Source organism: Megalopta genalis, chromosome 2 (genome assembly GCF_051020955.1).
Source record: "Megalopta genalis isolate 19385.01 chromosome 2, iyMegGena1_principal, whole genome shotgun sequence".
NCBI classification, from domain to species: Eukaryota; Metazoa; Arthropoda; class Insecta; order Hymenoptera; family Halictidae; genus Megalopta; species Megalopta genalis.
This window is the reverse complement of record NC_135014.1, coordinates 31,030,144-31,049,744: the sequence shown is the minus strand read 5'-3', so window position 1 is coordinate 31,049,744 and position 19,601 is coordinate 31,030,144. Positions and strand designations below refer to the sequence as shown.

The window sequence follows — 19,601 nt, the reverse complement described above, 5'->3', positions numbered from 1 at the left end:
GCGTCGCGGCGCCCTGTCGCCGGAACGGAAGCTATCGGCGGCCCGGCAACCAAATTTGATTTCTGTACCGTTTATAAAATTGTTCCTTGCGCAGCGACAACGTTCCTCGACCCCCTCCCCCTTCCAATTTAATCGGGGGCCCGAGAACAGAGCAATATTTTATCAACGGGGAATTAAGTAGAACGATTTTACTCGTCCCGACAGCGGCGTCGAGAATTCCATTCGGCCGAAAAAGCTATCGAAAACCGATTTGCCGCGTGCAAATAGAATAAAAATGCTTTCAAGAAATATTTCCCTTTGAAAAAACAATCCCGACGATACGCAGCGATTCGATATCGGCCTTCGGGGCCTCGGTCTTTCTTTCCTGTTCTTCCAACGTTCCTCCGATCGCCAATGTTCGCACTTTCGTTGTTATTTAAACATCGTTGATCTCGAAGGAGGCTTGGAAATAGGTTTCTCGCGTAAGGAATTCCGGGCACGATTATTGCTACATGTTTCTGGGAGTGACTTTTTTGCCAGTCAGTTGAAATAATTGGTTTTTAGAATAAATTTTTTGGCGAGATTTTCGACTATGAATCAGAGATTATTAAATATTCACTGATAAGTGGAGTTAATACGTTGAGAGCAACATGAATTATGCACGATTTTTACCTATTTCTGTAGGCTACATCCATATTAAATTCTAGTCGATTATGGTACCAATAACTTGATGGTAACGCTAATTAATTTGGTGACAAAGACGTTGAAATTAGTTAAATGAATTTGATGACAAAGATGTTGAAGTCAGTTAAAGGTTTCCCATCTTTTGTTTCGAAGTTATTGAAATCATGAAAGTTCGTTCATCGAGAATAATTGAATAAATTTCTGAATTCAAAACGTCAGTAGAATTTCAGGATCGTTTTACACTGTCTTCAATCTATCGAATCTATCGACAGAAGAAATACATCTTTTTTTATCTATTGTTCTGTCCGATCGACGTAAACAATTTTTATTCTGCATAAAAACCTGTAGCTGAATAACAATATAAAATCTTTATTTAACTATTGTTTCATCCGATTAACACTGACAATTTTTATTCCGCATAAAAACCTGCAACTGAACATCAATATTAATTCTTTATTTAACTATTGTTCTGTCCGATCGACGCGGACAATTTTTATTCTGCATTAAAACCTGTAATTGATCAACAACATGAATTCTTTATTTAACTATTGCTCTGTCCGATCGAAGCAGACAATTTTTATTCCGCATAAGAATCCGCGATTGATCAACAACATGAATTCTTTATTTAACTATTGCTCTGTCCGATCGAAGCAGACAATTTTTATTCCGCATAAGAATCCGCGATTGCTCAACAACATAAATTCTTTATTTAACTATTGCTCTGTCCGATCGAAGCAGACAATTTTTATTCTGCATAAATATCATTACATTAGGAAGTAGATAAATACACTACATTATTAAATAAATCGTGAAAATGCAATGAAAGTTCATCACCTTTAGGTCTCGGTGTATTTACTGCCAAACGACAGCAAATTCTCCCCAATTGTCCCTGAGCTCGCAAACAAAAACGGACAATTTCGGAAGAAAAGATGCGATTGTTCAAGCCTTGCTGCTTGTTTTAATACCCGCCGATTGTCGACAACTATAAAAACGTGGCGCAATGATCAAGCCACAATCGTATCTCCTCTCCCGAAATTGTTCATTTTCGTGTACAAATTCGAGGACAATCGTAGAGAATTTACTATATTCTGAAAAAATCCTCGACAAAATTCTGAAAATCGTATCTCGTCTCCCGAAATTGTCCATTTTCGTGTACAAATTCGAGGACAATCGTAGAGAATTTACAATATTCTGAAAAAATCCTCGACAAAATCCTAAAAATCATATCTCCTCTCCCGAAATTGTTCATTTTCGTGTACAAATTCGAGGACAATCGTAGAGAATTCACCGTATTCTACAAAAATCCTCGACAAAATTCTGAAAATCGCATCTCCTCTCCCGAAATTGTCCACTTTCGTGTACAAATTCAAGGACAATCGTAGAGAATTTACAATATTCTGAAGAAATCCTCGACAAAATCCTAAAAATCATATCTCCTCTCCCGAAATTGTCCATGTTCGTGTACAAATTCGAGGACAATCGTAGAGAATTTACAATATTCTGAAGAAATCCTCGACAAAATCCTAAAAATCATATCTCTTCTCCCGAAATTGTTCATTTTCATGTACAAATTCGAGGACAATCGTAGAGAATTTACCATATTCTGAAGAAATCCTCGACAAAATCCTAAAAATCATATCTCTTCTCCCGAAATTGTTCATTTTCGTGTACAAATTCGAGGACAATCGTAGAGAATTTACAATATTCTGAAAAAATCCTCGACAAAATCCTAAAAATCATATCTCTTCTCCCGAAATTGTTCATTTTCGTGTAAAAATTCGAGGACAATCGTAGAGAATTTACCATATTCTGCAAAAATCCTCGACAAAACCCTAAAAATCGTAGCACTGCGGTCGAAGATCGCGGCAGCGTCGCCTTTTCCACAGACTCGGGGCAAGAGGGGGAGGGGTTCTATGGCAGGTCTCCGGTGTCTTGGCAAGTTCCGGGGGGTTAACGTCTCTCTGTCAGTATTCGCGGTCGACTTAATCGTAAGAAGAAAGCCGCGAGGTAACGCGAATTCGTAAGACGGCGGTGTCTTCGCTGGCGAAGAAGGGATCAGAGTTCGAGGAACAAGGGAATGTTCGCGGCGAGAAGAAGGGGGCCCGGTGACATTGAAAGGGACGAAGACGAAGGGAGAAGGATGTGGCGTATACGATCAGCGAGCGGCCCGTTTCCATCGGTGAAACAGGGAAACTCCTTGATCCGGCGCGATGGCCAGATGAGCTTTTATTATTTATCGTTACTTTAGAGTTGCCGGCCGGTTTAGCCCGGGGTTTTACGGTTACCTTTAATGGCGGCCAGTGTGGAAGTTTCGAAACGACTCTTCGCCTTCAGCTCTTTATGCCGGTGCACTTAGCAGCGGCGAACAACCCCCTCCGAACCCCCGAACCCCCCCCCCCCCCCCTTTTCATGGGAAATCGATGGAAAACGTATTAACGGTGTAGAATGAACAGGTGGCGAGGGGGCCAGCTTTCGCCGATACCGGCCCTCGTCCTGTGTCCTGTGTTACTCAAAACAGTCTCGTTCCGTCTGTTTCAGCTCGGCGAGACCCTGAATCGAGAGTTCCAGGTCATAACCAGCGCGTTCAACAAAGTTTTACACCGCGGTGAGTACCAATTCCGTGGATCCGATGGCCGGCTTTAACGCGGCCGCGAATCAGGGCGTTTTAGGGAGCTGTGAAATACGTTTCGCGAAATTTTCTGCTCGACGGGATCGATGAAGAACGGTCTGGCGGAAACCGGAGTTCGACGACGCCCCGTACGGACGACGTGTTTGAGATGCGAATTAACGAATCGAATTTGATTCGACGTTAACGAATGCGCGTCTAATCGAGTTACAATTTGTCTGGATAACGATCTGCTCGCAAATTTTGTTCGAATAATCGTTCGAACCATTTGGATAAGGAGTTGCTCCAGTCTCTGTTCGGATGATTTGAAAAATGAAGAACTATTCGAATAAATCGCGAAAATAATTTGCCCAGAACAATGAGTTATTATTATTATTCGAATAGAATGTTCTAATCGAGTAACGATTTATGTGGATAACGATCTGCTCGCAAATTTTGTTCGAATAATCGTTTGAATCATTTGAATAAGGAGTTACTTTGTTGTTCGAATAAAAGTTTATTTTACGATTAATTTGAAGTGTAATCGAGTCGAACGAAAATTGTAGAATACGGCGTTTTTGACGTGGTTTATCGATGAATTTCTTCTGTGTTCATTTTTGCGATTAACTATTGTTCGAGAAAGTTTGTTACTTTTGGTTCGATTGATCATAGAAGCATAACTAAATAACGTTTCCTTTAAATAATCTGATATTTGCAACAAATGTATCATCTCAAAATATTACGTTAAAAACGGTCAACCTAAATTGACATTATCATTCGAATAATTTTTCAATCTCCGCTCGGATGATTTAAAAAATGAAAAACTACTCGAATAAATCGCGAAAATAATTTGCCCAGAATAATGAATTATTATTATTATTATTATTCGAATAGAATGTTCGATTGAAACGAATTCGTTCGAATAGTCACTCTAGATAATAATTATTCAAGAAATAATTCGCATGATGCCCAACTCTGTAACAAACGATACGAATTGTGAAAAATTCTACGTGAAGAGATCGATGACAATATTCCGAAAACAGAAGGAAAATTATTTTCTAAAAAAATAGCAGGAAGTACGAAGTTCGCGAGCTGCGAAAACCGATCAGATTTTTAATTTATCGATTTCTGGCATCAAAACCGTCCAATCATGGTGCACGTTCACGGTGCTACCGGTCGATAATCGACGGTAATTCCGCGTTTAATGCGTGCGTCTTTCGGCACTTCCGCGGACTATCAATACACATTTACGCATTAGCACTGCCTCAGAATATCCCCGTACGTTATAGGCTTTCAACTCGATACCGTTAACGTCTGCGCGATGGGATATTAATAGTTTCGTTCACGGCGTGCCACCGTAACGATTACGATTTATCTGCCGCGTGCCTATTAGAGATTAGGCAGTCCGAGCCGCCGCGTTCGGCGTTGCACGCCGTTTCCGGCGAAATTTCTCTCCGCCGGATAAGAACCACCCGATCCGGGCTAAGGAGAAACGAATTGCATCGGCGAATCGCGCGAAATGCGCGCGGCGTTTTGCTCTCTTGACCAAACTCGAATTATATGGACGGTCGGGAACTTAAACTGCGCCTATTACCCCTTTGATGTTGCGCTAACTGCGAATGCTCGGCTCCCGCGTTACGCAATCAGCCTGCAAGAAAAATAATTTCTTCTCTTTCCCGTTTTTTTTTTTTTTTTTTGATCGCTCGCGCAAGATTATCAACGCTACGGACGCTGATGTTAACTTATTCGTCTGCCCTAATTACTTTGAGAATATTCCGACCGCTCGTCTTGGATAATGTAATTTGATTACATGGGCTCTGCGCTCATCTTGTGAGACACGCGATGCAACAATATTCCTTTGGTTCGCCTTGTGCAACAGAATTTATAAATGTTCTTTTAAATGTATTCTGTTCGAGCAACTGAATTTTATAAAATTGTATTCTTTGCGTTCTCTTCGGTCACGTAATTTTAGAACGTTCTTTGCATTCGTCTCGTGTAACACGCTTTTAACATGTTTACGATTAAAAATAGCTAGAGGTAAAAATATTTACGATTAAAAATATTTAGAGGCAAAAATATTTAGAACTAAAAATATTTACAATTAAAAATACTTACGATTAAGATATTTACAACTAAAAATATTTACAATTAGAAATATTTACAATTAAAATATTTGGAATGAAAAATACTTACAATTAAAATATTTAGAATTAAAAATACTTACAATTAAAATATTTACAATTAAAATATTTACAATTAAAATATTTACAAAATTAAAAATATTTACAATTAAAATATTTAGAATTAAAAATACTTACAATTAAAATATTTAGAATTGAAAACATGTACACTATGTACATTTACAATTAAAATATTAAAATTAAAAATATCTACAACGAAAAATATTTGCAATTAAAACTATTTATAATAAAAAAATTGCATTCATCTCGAACAATACAATTCATAAATATTCTTCGTGTTCGTCTCGAGCGAGAAAATTTATAAATATTCTCTGTGCTCCTCTCGATCAAGCTGACACAATAATACTCTTCAGAACAACAATCTCTTTCAGAATAATACACATAATGAAGAAGTTGCTTAACAGAAACGTACAAACACAGAGAAACGCAGAAACGCCGAACGAATCTCGTGAGCCATCTCTCGAGCCGACTGAAAAAAGTCCGTGTCTCATCGAGGCGCCAGCTCGAAAACGTCTAGAATCGTCCACTAATCAACTACAAAATATAATCGCGAAACGATCAATCGCAGTGCAAACCGCGCTCTATCCGGCCGACCGCCGAACCGGCAAACCCGTCCTGCAAAACCAGCCGCGGCCGAAAACCGCGTCGGCCGATCCCGAAAAAAAGCTTGCCACCGTTGGACTCGTCGGTGCCATTAAAGCGGCGCCGGGGTTCCTCGTCGTTCGGCCATAGAAAGCAGTTTTCTAAGAAGCCTCCGAAACCGATCGCCGTTGGGCGGAGCGGCCCCGTGGCGGCCCATTCAGAGAGCGTCGCGAAGGGCCGCGTTGAATGCCGCCGCGACACTAATCCCGGTAATTCGTCCGCGACGAAAAACAGAGCGGTCCGCGATTCATCGTCGCGTGTCCTGAAAGAGCCCGGGCTCGCAATTAGTGGACCATCAAAAGCGGTTTCTACATGCACGACGCTCGCGTTTAGGGGGGAACGGGGACGGGGGCCGCGGGGGTGGCGGCGGGTGGAAACAAGCGTGCCCCGGTTCGAGGCGAAGGGAGAGAAAGCGCCGAGGAGAGGAAACGTCGCGATGAATACACGCGGGTTCACGCACCAAATGCCGTTGCGGGCCGCTTCAGCGATCCGCCGTGGAAAGTTGGCCGCGGTCTGTCGCTGGGATAACCCCGGATAATAAATAAAATGGTGCCAGGAAAGGGAGTGTGCCGAGCTCGTCGCGAACGGGGGTCACGGGAGGTCGCGGGGGATGCCGCGCCGCGCCGCGACTCGCTGACTCGAGAGGGTGAAAAGTCGAGGGTGGAAAAAAGAAGCAGGCTGCGGCCGGGAGGGGGTGGGGGGACGAGGCCGAGGGAAAATGACTCTCTCAAGGTAACGAGTCACTTCGCCGCAGCGAATATCCGTGCCAGGTTTTCTCGAAAGGGCGAGTTTATCTCGTCACGGGACTCGATATTGTGGCACGCCCCGGGGCGAGCGACGGAGGCGGCGGGGCCGTCGGGACACCGGCGAAAAGAATGGGCCGGGACGATTATGTTTTTAACCCTTTCGCTACGGCGGTTCAGTCCGCCGTAGCGCCCCTCCTGAACGGAACCACCCGCCGAAATTGTGCACATTGCGCGTGGATAGTGTATTTGGGAAGAAAAGGGATTTTTCTTTAAAACAGTATAGTTATAATTTCTGCATAAGGTATAAAGTTATTTAATAGGTAAAAAAAGTTTCATTAACAATGGAAAAAGTGAAGAAATAATATATAATATACAGTAATAAAATAAAACATAATATTCATAATACACAAAACATAATACATAATAATTAGTCCTAAAGTTAGTACTTTCGATTTTCTATCCCTTTATGACATGTAACACAATAATAATGGGAAATGCAGGTAGAACAAATATAACTTGAATGGTGTGTCGTTTATTTCGGACTGTCGTTTGTTTGTTTCGTCAAAAGATTCACGCAATAGTAACAAGAGGCGGTGCAGTCCAAAAATTAGATCGCGATTTTACCAGCATGTCGGATATATCCGGCGTTCGGCTCCGCGAGTGTTCATATGGATGACGGATATATCCGTCGTTCGGAGCGAAAGGGTTAATGTACACGACGCAGGGCCGGCCCTTTCGGTTGATCGTGCCCCGAGGAGCTGTCCGAGGTAATGAAAGGCCGGCTGAGAGCGGCGCCGCACTTTATTTTATTTATTCGCGATAACGGATCGCGGATTAATGCCGCGAATAAATGTTTCGCGGGGCTTGTTTCGACTGTGACCGACGGGGTACAGTAATTTCTACTGGAAATGTTCGGAGGTCGAAGTTCAAACCGGCAGATCTGAGGATACCAAGTCACGATTCTTCGGGCCTTGTGGTTCGGTTTTGTAGAAATTCGGGGCAGTCGGCGAAAAAGACAGTGGCCAGTGTGCCGGTGTACATATTACTATGTAATACATAACAATGCTAGACTGACTTAACTTCTTTATTTATAATTTTTTGCCACGATTCGAAGGTAATTCGGAGACCACGTGACACGATTAGAAGGCAATTCGGAGGCCGCATGCCACGATTCGAAGGCATTTCGGTAATAAAATGTGGTAATTTAAATGCAGTAAGATTAGCTAATGGCGGAAATTTTAAAATGAAATCGAAATTGTTAAATAAAAAGATCATTATATTGGAGAAGCTGTAATGCGGGAGAAATGACTGCGGATTGTTTGACAAAACCTTTAAATATCGTAAGTTTGATATAAAATGTAAGCAGAATATTAGGAAGTAATGTAAATATTAATAAAACAAGGGAAGTGTATGTGTATATGTGTGAGATATTGTTTTAGTAAATATTGAGAAGTAGTAATGAAATGTGTATGAGATCGTTTTAGAAAATATTGGGAAATACTTATGTAAATATCAACAAATCAAGGGGAGCGTGTGTATATGTGAGAGAGAGAGAGAGAGATTATTTTATTGAAAATTGAGAATTTGGTATAAATATTAATTAGTAAGTGCCACGTGGAAGAACGTTTAGGGAGAATATAGCTCAAAATGAGTGAAAATGAAAACAGTTGAATGCGAATGTGAATTATTCTTTGTAATAATTGCAGCGTATATCAACTATTTAAACATGTTAGTTTTCATTACATGAATATTTATAGTTCATTCTTGTTTGAATGAAATTATTCCCTTAATTTACACATCAATTTTAACGATCTTGACATTACCTCAAGATCAACGTTGCAACAATTTTCAAATAAACCACAGATTTTCAGTGGTTATTAGTTACAGTCGTGTTCCTGGCAATACAGCACGCCCTAAAATAACTAATTAGCAAAGTATCCTCCCAGACACGGGACAAAGTCGTTCTCAAACTCAATTTCCACGGGAAACCGAAACCTTGACAATATCGAATTATTTTGAGAGGGGTATCCGAGACTCGGGAACGCGGAAGGGTTGATTTTGTTCGGTTGTTTGACTTGAAATATCATTTTGGCGAGCAATTAGGATTCCCGCGGCTCTCGCGGTGAATAGGTGATAACGGGTTTCGTGGCTTTCATTTGTCAGAAGTTTCTTATCGCGTCGGAGATTTCAGCCGGATCTCCGCCGCTGCGGAGTTCTTGCTACCTCCGGATCTACGGGGTAAACTCGGCTTTTCTTTCCGGGCACAGTCCCTCTCTTACGGGCTGGAATCGTCGGGTGTCGATGACGTGGTGATGAAGAGAGGAGGCCGCGACAATGCTCTTTGCTTGGAATAACGTTTTTACAGTAGGATCGCCGAGTACCGTGAGAGATAGAGCGAGGACCTTTATGTAGCATAAACAGTTCCGAACGCAATCTCGAGTAACAGAGAGAACCTCCTTTAATTATTTTAGTATGTTGGAAATGGTTCGATGTTGCCTTTTATGGTGTAAGTTTTTTTGTGTTACCTTTTCAATTGTAGATTTAAGATAGTACAATCTTTTAGGTTTGAAATGATACAATGTTTTGTATTTGAAATGATGCAATATTTTGTATTTGAAATGATAGAATATTTTGTATTTGAAATAATGCAATCTTTTGTATTTGAAATGATGCAATCTTTTGCATTTAAAATAATACAATATATTGTTTATTTAAAGTAATACTATATTTTCTATTTGAAGTAATGCAATCTTTTGTATTTGAAATAATACCATATTTTGTATTTAAAATAATACCATATATTTTGTATTTAAAATAATACAATGTTTTGTATTTAAAATAATACAATGTTTTGTATTTGAAATAATACTATCTTTTGTATTTGAAATAATACAATATTTTCTATTTGAAGTAATGCAATCTTTTGTATTTGAAATAATACCATATTTTGTATTTAAAATAATACCATATATTTTGTATTTAAAATAATACAATGTTTTGTATTTAAAATAATACAATGTTTTGTATTTGAAATAATACTATCTTTTGTATTTGAAATAATACAATATTTTCTATTTGAAGTAATGCAATCTTTTGTATTTGAAATAATACCATATTTTGTATTTAAAATAATACCATATATTTTGTATTTAAAATAATACAATGTTTTGTATTTGAAATAATACAATCTTTTGTATTTGAAATAATACAATATTTTCTATTTGAAGTAATGCAATCTTTTGTATTTGAAATAATACCATATTTTGTATTTAAAATAATACCATATATTTTGTATTTAAAATAATACAATGTTTTGTATTTGAAATAATACAATCTTTTGTATTTGAAATAATACTATCTTTTGTATTTGAAATAATACAATATTTTCTATTTGAAGTAATGCAATCTTTTGTATTTGAAATAATACCATATATTTTGTATTTAAAATAATACCATATATTTCGTATTTAAAATAATACAATGTTTTGTATTTGAAATAATACAATCTTTTGTATTTGAAATAATACTATCTTTTGTATTTGAAATAATACAATATTTTCTATTTGAAGTAATGCAATCTTTTGTATTTGAAATAATACAATATTTTGTAATTAAAATAATACAATGTTCTGTATTTGAAATGATGCAATCTTTTATATTTGAAATGATACAATATTTTCTATTTGAAGTAATGCAGTATTTTCTGTTTGAAATAATACAATATTTTCTATTTGTAATAATACAATATTTTCTATTTTAACTAATACAATATCTTCTATTTTAAATAATACAATACTTTATATTTGAAATATTATAATCTCTTTTTGTAAATATTTATTATTAATTATTGAATATTACACCTTTATTTGCATCTTCAATCTTGCATTCAATCTCTCATAACATAAAATGACTTGTACTTTGATATTCTTTCAAAAATTATGTATTTTACAAAAGTGTTGGATTTAAACAAAATATATGGAGAAAATTGAACGCATACACTACAATTACTATACACTTTTGAAACAGATTGCAGCAGCTAACCGATCGTAACAATTATTTTCTAGCATATACCATTTTGTACAATAACAATCTAAAATCCTCAAAATGATTCATTGCTCGCTCGACGTCCAGCAGAAAATTCACTCTGGAGCAGTACACCGTACATTCCTCCGCAGCATTTCAGCGGTAAAAAATGCTGGAAGGAGTCCGTAATCCCCGAAACCCGGTCCGGAAACGATAAAATATTGATCAAAGTTCGCCGAGCAACGAAGAAAGAGACTCCGCCGGCGGTGTCCCGTGAAAGTGGACAGCAATCTGCGACGGGATTGCGCGCGAGATTCCGCAAGAAGACAGGGAAACAAAAGCATCTCGAAATCATAACACGAAGCGGCGGCGGCGGCGGTAAACACGTCTAAGGAATTCCCAGAGAGGGCGTAGGGTCGCCAGGGGTGGCTAAACGTGCAGAAAGAATTCAACCCTGGTGGCGAGACGCGTGTCGATACTCCCGGAGGGTCTCCGTCGTGAAAGCGTGGGTGTCTGCCGGTTGCAGTGGTACATAGCCGTTCGAGCTTCGGAAAATCGATTTCTTTTATCATTGATCTCGACGTAGACATCCCAAGAAAGATCTCGATGTGGGCATAATATTAAAAATGACTGGCAACATCGCTGGTTTAAGTGCTCCTTTTTATTCGAGTAGTTTGAATATGTAGTTGTACAAGATTCGTGGCTGTTACATCTGACCCTGCAATTTCCAAAGAAATGATTATTATTGCTCACAAAAATTCGAGGACATTCTTCGAAGTCCGTTTAAAAAGTGTGCCAAATGCGGAATTATGATACCTGGTAGTAGTCTGTGAAAAAATTTGCGAAGACTGCCTCGTAATCGGAGCGTCGAACTACCTTCGCCGCAAACCTTTCTCGAGATGTCTATACGCCCGTCACTATAACTTCCAAGACAACGATTATATTTGCTCGGAAAAATTCGAGTACATTCTCGAAGCTCTATTTAAAACGTATACCAAATGCGGGATTACGTCGCCCAAGAGCAGTCCGTGAAAAAATTTGCGAAGACTGCCTCGTAATCGGAGCGTCGAACTACCTTCGCTGCAAACCTTTCTCGAGACGTCCACACATCCGTCGCTGTAACTTCCAAGACAACGATTATATTCGCCCGAAAAAATTCGAGTACATTCTCGAAGCTCTATTTAAAATGTGTGCCAAATGTGAAATTACGATGTCCAAGAACAGTCCATGAAAAAATTCGCAAAGGCTGCCTCGTAATCGGAGCGTCGAACTACCTTCGCTGCAAACCTTTCTCGAGACGTCCACACATCCGTCGCTGTAACTTCCAAGACAACGATTATATTCGCCCGAAAAAATTCGAGTACATTCTCGAAGCTCTATTTAAATAGTATGCCAAATGTGAAATTACAATGTCCAAGAGCAGTCCGTGAAAAAATTCGCAAAGGCTGCCTCGTAATCGGAGCGTCGAACTACCTTCGCTGCAAACCTTTCTCGAGACGTCCACACATCCGTCGCTGTAACTTCCAAGACAACGATTATATTCGCCCGAAAAAATTCGTGTACATTCTCGAAGCTCTATTTAAAAAGTGTGCCAAATGTGAAATTACGATGTCCAAGAGCAGTCCGTGAAAAAATTCGCAAAGTCCGCCTCGCAGTCGGAGCGTCAAACTACGGCGTTGGACAATCGTTCCCGGACGGCGCGCAGCTTTTTATCCCGCGAAACATGATCAACACGTCGCGGGGGTGGTACAGGGGATTCGATTTACAAGGGACAACGATGTCGTTATACACGGGAGCCGAGGGCAACGGCTTCCGCACAGAAATCCGCGTGCACACGTCGCGCGGCTTTGCCTCTCTCTCTCTCCCTCTCTCCCTCCCTCTCTCTCTCTCTCTGTGTGTGTGTGTGTGTGTGTGTGAATTTTAATCAATACCCTGTTGACACCGCGACCACGGCACATAAATCATGAGACAATGGGGGAATAGGCGTGCAGGACGGACCGGCGTGAAGCTGTGGAGGCAGCGGGGGGAGGATCTAAGTATTCCATTGTCGCGTAGGCACCCGATGTGTTTACCTACGGACCCTGACGAGCACAATAGCCACTCGAAAAGTTTCCCATCCCCGGGTATTTATTGCGAAATTTCGCGAACGCAAGATTGTATCGCGCCACTTCCGGTTTAGGGGTTGGGATGTAACGGGTTGCTGGGTCTTCGACCGTTCCCTGCATCGCCATTTTGCCGTGCACCCTTGAGGCGGCACAGAGAGATCTGCCAAGTGATTCCGCAGGGTCTATGGTGCAGATGTCTGGGGTGGCTCGTGAATGGGAATTATGCCGCGAAGAGGACGGGGGTTGAAGAAGATCGGTGGGCTTGGCTTGTGTGTGCGAGATGCGAACGCTGTGATCTATGGCAGGCTTGGTAAATTTGGCTCCAGTGCCCTGGCTAATCAGCCGGAATTTCATTAATCTTTATGGGCTGCCGGGAATTTCGCTTTTGATTGAAAGTCGTCAGGGTGCTTCTCGCCCCGAATTTCACGCCAACAAGATTTATTTCTGCGGTTTCTCTCGGTGACCAGACTTGTTACTTAGTTCGTTATTTAACCCTAGAAAGATAACCATATGACAACGTACGTAAAAGATAACCATACGCTTCAGAGGCGCATGCTTTTCTAAGGCGTCAATTTTATACTAACAATGGATATTGATTTAAGTTAATCTAGTCATTTTAAAGGTTTGGCATTATTGTAAAAATAAAATGCATTTATATTATATTTTTTTATATTTTAAGTAATTTTAAACTTAAATCACTAGACCTCTATGAAAAATTAATAAAAATCAACAGTCTTCGCAGGCGCCTCTGCGACGTAGGTTATCTTTCTCGGGTTAATATCATACACATTTTACACCTATATTTTATTATTACACTTATATTATTATTTTATGATTACATTTATATTATTTTTTAATATAGAAACGCAACTATGTCGGAGTAACTTTTATTATTTCATAAACAAAACGAACCGAATGTTCTCGGGATAATTTTCAACGCGATCTACGAACTGAATTTTATCGGAGTAATTTTTAATACAACACACGAGACTGAATTTTATCTCGGAGTAATTTTTAATATAATGTACGAACTGAATTCTGTCGCGATCATTTTTCGTACAAACGCGTAAACGAAATATTATCGCAGCGGGTATTTAATACGACACGCGAACCGAATTTCGACGGAGTCTTTTTTAAATGTGTAACATCAAATGAATCTCGTCGGGAGTATTTTTTCACGTGCGATCTGCAATCTGAACTTGATCGCGGCTACGCGAAACGTCGACTTTCCGGCTTCGGTTCCGCGCGCGGAATAACTTCGAAACGAGCGCGCCGAAAGAAAGCCTGCGGAAAGAAAGCCCCTTATCTTCCTCGCCGAACGGATTTGTCTTAATAGAGGATTAATGGGAAGGAGAGCGAGAAGTCGCGGGAATAGTTTCTCCACGCGAAATTTCTAGTAATTTATAACGAGCACTCCGGACGCTATCCCTGACGCCGTCGCCGGATATGTAACAAGCTCCGAATAAATCCGTGCGTTTCCATTGTCGTCCGCATTCGCCCGTTCGCGGATGAAATCAGCCAAAGGGAATTTAATTAACACTTCCAGATGAAACGAAAACAGAATTAAATGCTGTTGTTCCCAAGCCAGCCGTCGCCGGTCTGCGTGCCCCGCCACTCGAAAGATTGGACACACATAGCCACCGCATTCGCAAACAAATTGCAAAATGTAATGGGATTTTTCGAACGTTCGCTCGACACGATTCGCTGCGGGAAATCCGATTCTAAAAAAACAGATAATTAATTCCTCGTTAACCGAGTGACTTAATTTAAACGCGCCGCGTTCTGAAACTAAAACAACCGCTCGAAAAATGTTCCCTTCCATTCGAGCTACAGTAACGTCTCTCTAATTGACGCTGAGATTGTCCACGGAAATGGACAATTTCGAGAGAGGAGATACGATTAATTTAAGTCTTGCGCCTCGTTTTTCTAATTACCGATTCTCAACAACTATAAAAGCGAGGCGCAAGACTCGAATAATCGTGTCTCCTTTTCCCAAATTGTCCATCTTTGTGCACAATCCGAGCGTCAATTAGGGAGACATTATTGTATTTCTTTTGCCGCGATATATCGATGCTGTTATTCGCATTATTATCATTACTATTATTATTAACATTGTTCGATAAATTTGAATAAAAATCGTTTAGGATCGAAGAAACAATCGATAGGGTATAAATCGAATTAAGGTCTTAACACTTTATCGACCGCTAGCCTATTTATCGGCTTTTCGATTGCCAATGCTTATCGACCGATAGCCTATTAATCGACTTTTAGCTATCGACGGCTTTCGCTTCTTTACTGTTTTGTTAGTAGCTGACCTCCTGTATGCTGACCTCCCCATATCCTTATGAATTATAATTATAATAATTATTATTATTTATTATTATTTTTAAAGGAATAAGCACAACACAATGAATAGCGAAAATTTAGCCGGTACTGGGAGCAAATGCGCGCGCGACTAAGCCAGTCCTTACTGAGTGGCAGCCTCAACCATGACCGGACGATAAAGTGTTAATCAACCGTATCTGCAAATTAATTTATCATTTCTCCGAATTTGTCATTTTTGTTATCGAAGGATTTTTACGGAACTTTCGACGGTGGAACGAAGCAAAATAAAGTAGAACGATGTTTCTACGAACAATTATAAAAGTCTGTTTACGCCGGCCTGCACGAAAATATTTGCACGAATGTACGTTACCGCGGCTATGCACATGCAGTTTGCATCATTGTCGAGAGATTACGTCGCAGCCGCGCGATACACGTGCATTCTGGATCAAATATAAGCGTCCCCGGTGTATCGTGCGCCGCAATGTAAACACCGGGTGTTAATATTTATGAATCAGTTTAATTCAAACGCAACGTCCGGCCGGGCAGCAGCAGCGCCGCGCCACGCGCAATAAACTCGTCGTTTCGGCTGTGCGAAATCCGCGGCCGGGAGCATCGAGTGCGCTTTTTATTTCGATTGGCTCGTTGAAACTGTTGTTTAAACGTCATGAGCGATATGCATCTTCTCAATGAGCTCGGAATAACAGCCTTTACAATCGATTGACACCGGCATTTATTTTCACGCGTCGAGATAACGTTTTTCGTTCCCGCGTTTCAACAACAATTTTTATAACTTCATCCTCCCCCCGTACCGTCCGGGATAAATGTTCGTCCTCTGCTTCGAGAGTATCGAAATTTCTCATCTTTTTTTCCATTCGGTGCAGTGGATTTGCAGTGTTCGATGCGATAAATCGATGTTGATAATTATTGCTTCTTTTCATTTTGATCTAAATTCGTTGAGTCTTTTCTTGGTGCGAAAACGAGCGTTCTGCATTGATCGGAGAAAATGTTGCATTTACCTCTAAAAATTATTAGAACTGTTGGCCCAACATGTTTTGCACATTGTACAAATATTTCAATGAATTAGGAAGAGTATAAATATATATTTTTTTTTTTATTCACCGGCAAAGGTAGATTAACAAATGCGTTAAATATTTTATACTCGTGTAAACAAACAGTCTAATCTTTCAACCCTGAGAAAAGATCTCATTAAATTCCAAGGAGAATAAACATTTATTAAAATAATTAAGACCATCTGTATTTATTTGATTTAATAATTTAACGTGTTCTTCGTACTGTAATGAACGAACAAATCATCCAGAAACCTTCAAACGCGCTCATTATTAGCCAAACGATTACCCGTCGTCTCTTCTTATACGGAATATCCCAAAAATGATCGCAATCCAGAAATGAAGATTCCTTACGCCATTTGCAGTAACTTTTTCCTTAGCGAAAATTCAATCCGCCGCTTCGTTTGCGAGTTATTAACAAAAAACGCAGACCAATGAAACGCGAGCTCGACTAGCGCGAGGCGGTCCAGCCAACGAAGCCCAGTTCCGCTGATTGGCTGAGCCGCCGCGCGCCAACCGATCTCGCCTCGCATTGGTCACCGTTTTTCGCTAATAACTCGTAAACGAAGCCTCGTATCGCATTCTCGCAAAGGAAAAAGTTGCTCCAAACGGTCTCAGGTACCTCCTATTTCCGGATCGCGAGACATTTATGAGACACCCTGCACTTCCAATTCGCAGAATGAAGCGAATAATTTCTTAGCGAATTTTCTCCGGAAGTAAATAACGGCTATTGCGCAGCCAATTGTCCCGTCGGCGTCAGAAGGCCGGTTAAACGAAGTTACAGGTTCGTTTGAAAGAGACGCGTCGGCGCCGGTACAATGAAGTCGATGGCGAACGAGATATAACGGACCGGTATCCGCGACTCTTTCTCCGCCGTGTTCCGCGACGAGGACGACTAGAATCTCGCGTTATCTTTCATCGTAAACGGCCCGGTAATATATAGGTACAATGAAACAAGCGAGATGAAATAAGGCGGTCCGCCGAGGCGGAACATGAATACAGCTGCGTGTCTATGCGCGCATTTTCCAAAGTGAAATGAAAAATACGGCGCATTACTTGTCGTCGCCGTGAAGCAAATATAAAATTCTTTATGGCTTCTCGGCTCTCGGAGTTCGCACGCGGGCCCGCGCGAATCTGCATCGGCAGGCTTCGCGAGCATATTTATATTAACTGTTATTTTTCGTTGCTCTCGAACACGGCTCGTCCCGTAGTTAATAATTTAAAACGACGCCGGGAGTCAACGTCGTCGCGTTCGCAAATATCTCTGCACACGACGCGGTAAGATGCTGCGAACTCTTCTCGACAGTTTCGATTTAATCGGTTGGTCGTCATTCGAATGTTTATGGTTGTTTCGGCGGGCTTCGTTGGTCACCGCGATTCGAAATGGTTACGTTCGATGAACTCGAAAGATTCGACGCAATCAGCATTCGTTAGTTAACAATTTTGCGGTTTCCACTCGACGGAGGACAGTTAGGCGACTATCGGAAGCTTCAATGGATTTTATGCATTCGTGGCAAAAATGAGTGGTTTCAATGTAAAATAGTAGAGAGATTAAAAAGAATTTATAAATGTCATTGTACTATTAGCAATCTAATCGAATTATTTAAAAAAGAACGAATTTTTGATTAGTTTCTATTCCTTGCTACTGATATAAACAATCTTCAGTTTGCATAAAAATCTGTATTCCAATAATCAGCATTTATTATTTTCTACTATTTATTATTTATTGTTTTATTATTCCTACTTCTATTTTCTACAATTATGCTTGATTTAAAATAATAGAGAGATAAAAAGTATTTTAGAATGTCATTGTACCATTAGCGATCTAATTAAATTATCTAAAAAAGAATAAACTTTTTATTTAGTTTCTGTTCCTTGCTACTGATATAAACAATCTTCAGTTTGCATAAAAATCTGTATTCCAAAAATCAGCATTTATTATTATCTACTATTTATTATTTATTGTTTTATTATTCCTACTTCTATTTTCTACAATTATGCTTGATTTAAAATAATAGAGAGATAAACAGTATTTTAGAATGTCATTGTACCATTAGCGATCTAATTAAATTATCTAAAAAAGAATAAACTTTTTATTTAGTTTCTGTTCCTTGCTGCTGATATAAATAATCTTCAGTTTGCATAAAAATCTGTATTCCAATAATCAGCATTTATTGTTTTAAAATATATGATTTCTACTTGATTTAAAATAATAGAGAGATAAAAAGTATTTTAGAATGTCTCATTGTACTATTAGCAATCCAATGAAATTATTTAAAAAAGAACGAACTTTTTATTTAGTTCAGTAAAAATCTGTATGCCAACCGAGAGAAAGATTAGAAGATTATCGACAGGCTTCGTTGTTCACAGTGATTCCATTTGGGAAACCCGATAAAGTTGAAATATTAAACGGTTGTTCATTATTTAAGGTTTCAGAGTTATTTTCTTCCAGAAAAATTAGAAGACGTTTCCAGATTGTCTCGTCAATAATTCTTGCATAACGTCTGTTCTACGTGTCAACGCGTTCTGGACAAACAACTCGATAATTCTTCGAAATTTTTAGACACCGCGAGCTGTTCGCTGTGAAATATTAAGATCGTCTTGTGTCAGAGTCGCGGATTAATTTATATCGCGATGCGAATAAACGCGGCTCTCGGATCAGAATGACATTTCGAAGAATTTCTGCATTAAACATTCTTTGAACGTGGAAAATGGGAAAAACACGAATTAGGAAGGCTCTCGAAATACTCTTCGAATCCACTATCAATGTTAATAAAAAATTATATATTCGAATAAATCACGCGAGCTAATGTAAAAAAGTGAAAGTAAACAATTCGGCTATGGGATAATTTTTATTAAAACGTTTCGATTATGCATTTAATAGATCGACATAAAATATTGTGCGTGACTTGAGTGAAAATATCATTAAAATCTATTAATAATAATAATAATTATTATTATTATATTATATCTATTGTATATTATTAATTATATCTATTATTATATTTGATATATAATAGACATAATTATTATATCTATTATTACTATTACATCTATTAATAATAATAATAATTATTATTATTATATCTATTATTATATTTGATATATAATAGATATAATTATTATATCTATTATTACTATTACATCTATTAATAATAGTAATTATTATTATCATTATCTCTATTATTATATTTGATATATAATATAATATAATATATATAATA

At 39.1% G+C, this 19,601-nt stretch overlaps 1 protein-coding gene across 2 annotated transcripts in view; it reads left to right on the top strand.

Moving 5' to 3' along the window:
* Window positions 1-19,601, top strand: part of CARPA (Carbonic anhydrase-related protein A) — a 388,895-nt gene that overhangs the window by 345,399 nt on the left and 23,895 nt on the right. For both annotated transcript variants that reach the window (XM_033479116.2, XM_033479115.2), the window contains exon 6: window positions 3,202-3,268. In XM_033479116.2, coding sequence (XP_033335007.1) covers window positions 3,202-3,268 — 67 coding nt within the window. The remainder of the gene's footprint in view (window positions 1-3,201; window positions 3,269-19,601) is intronic.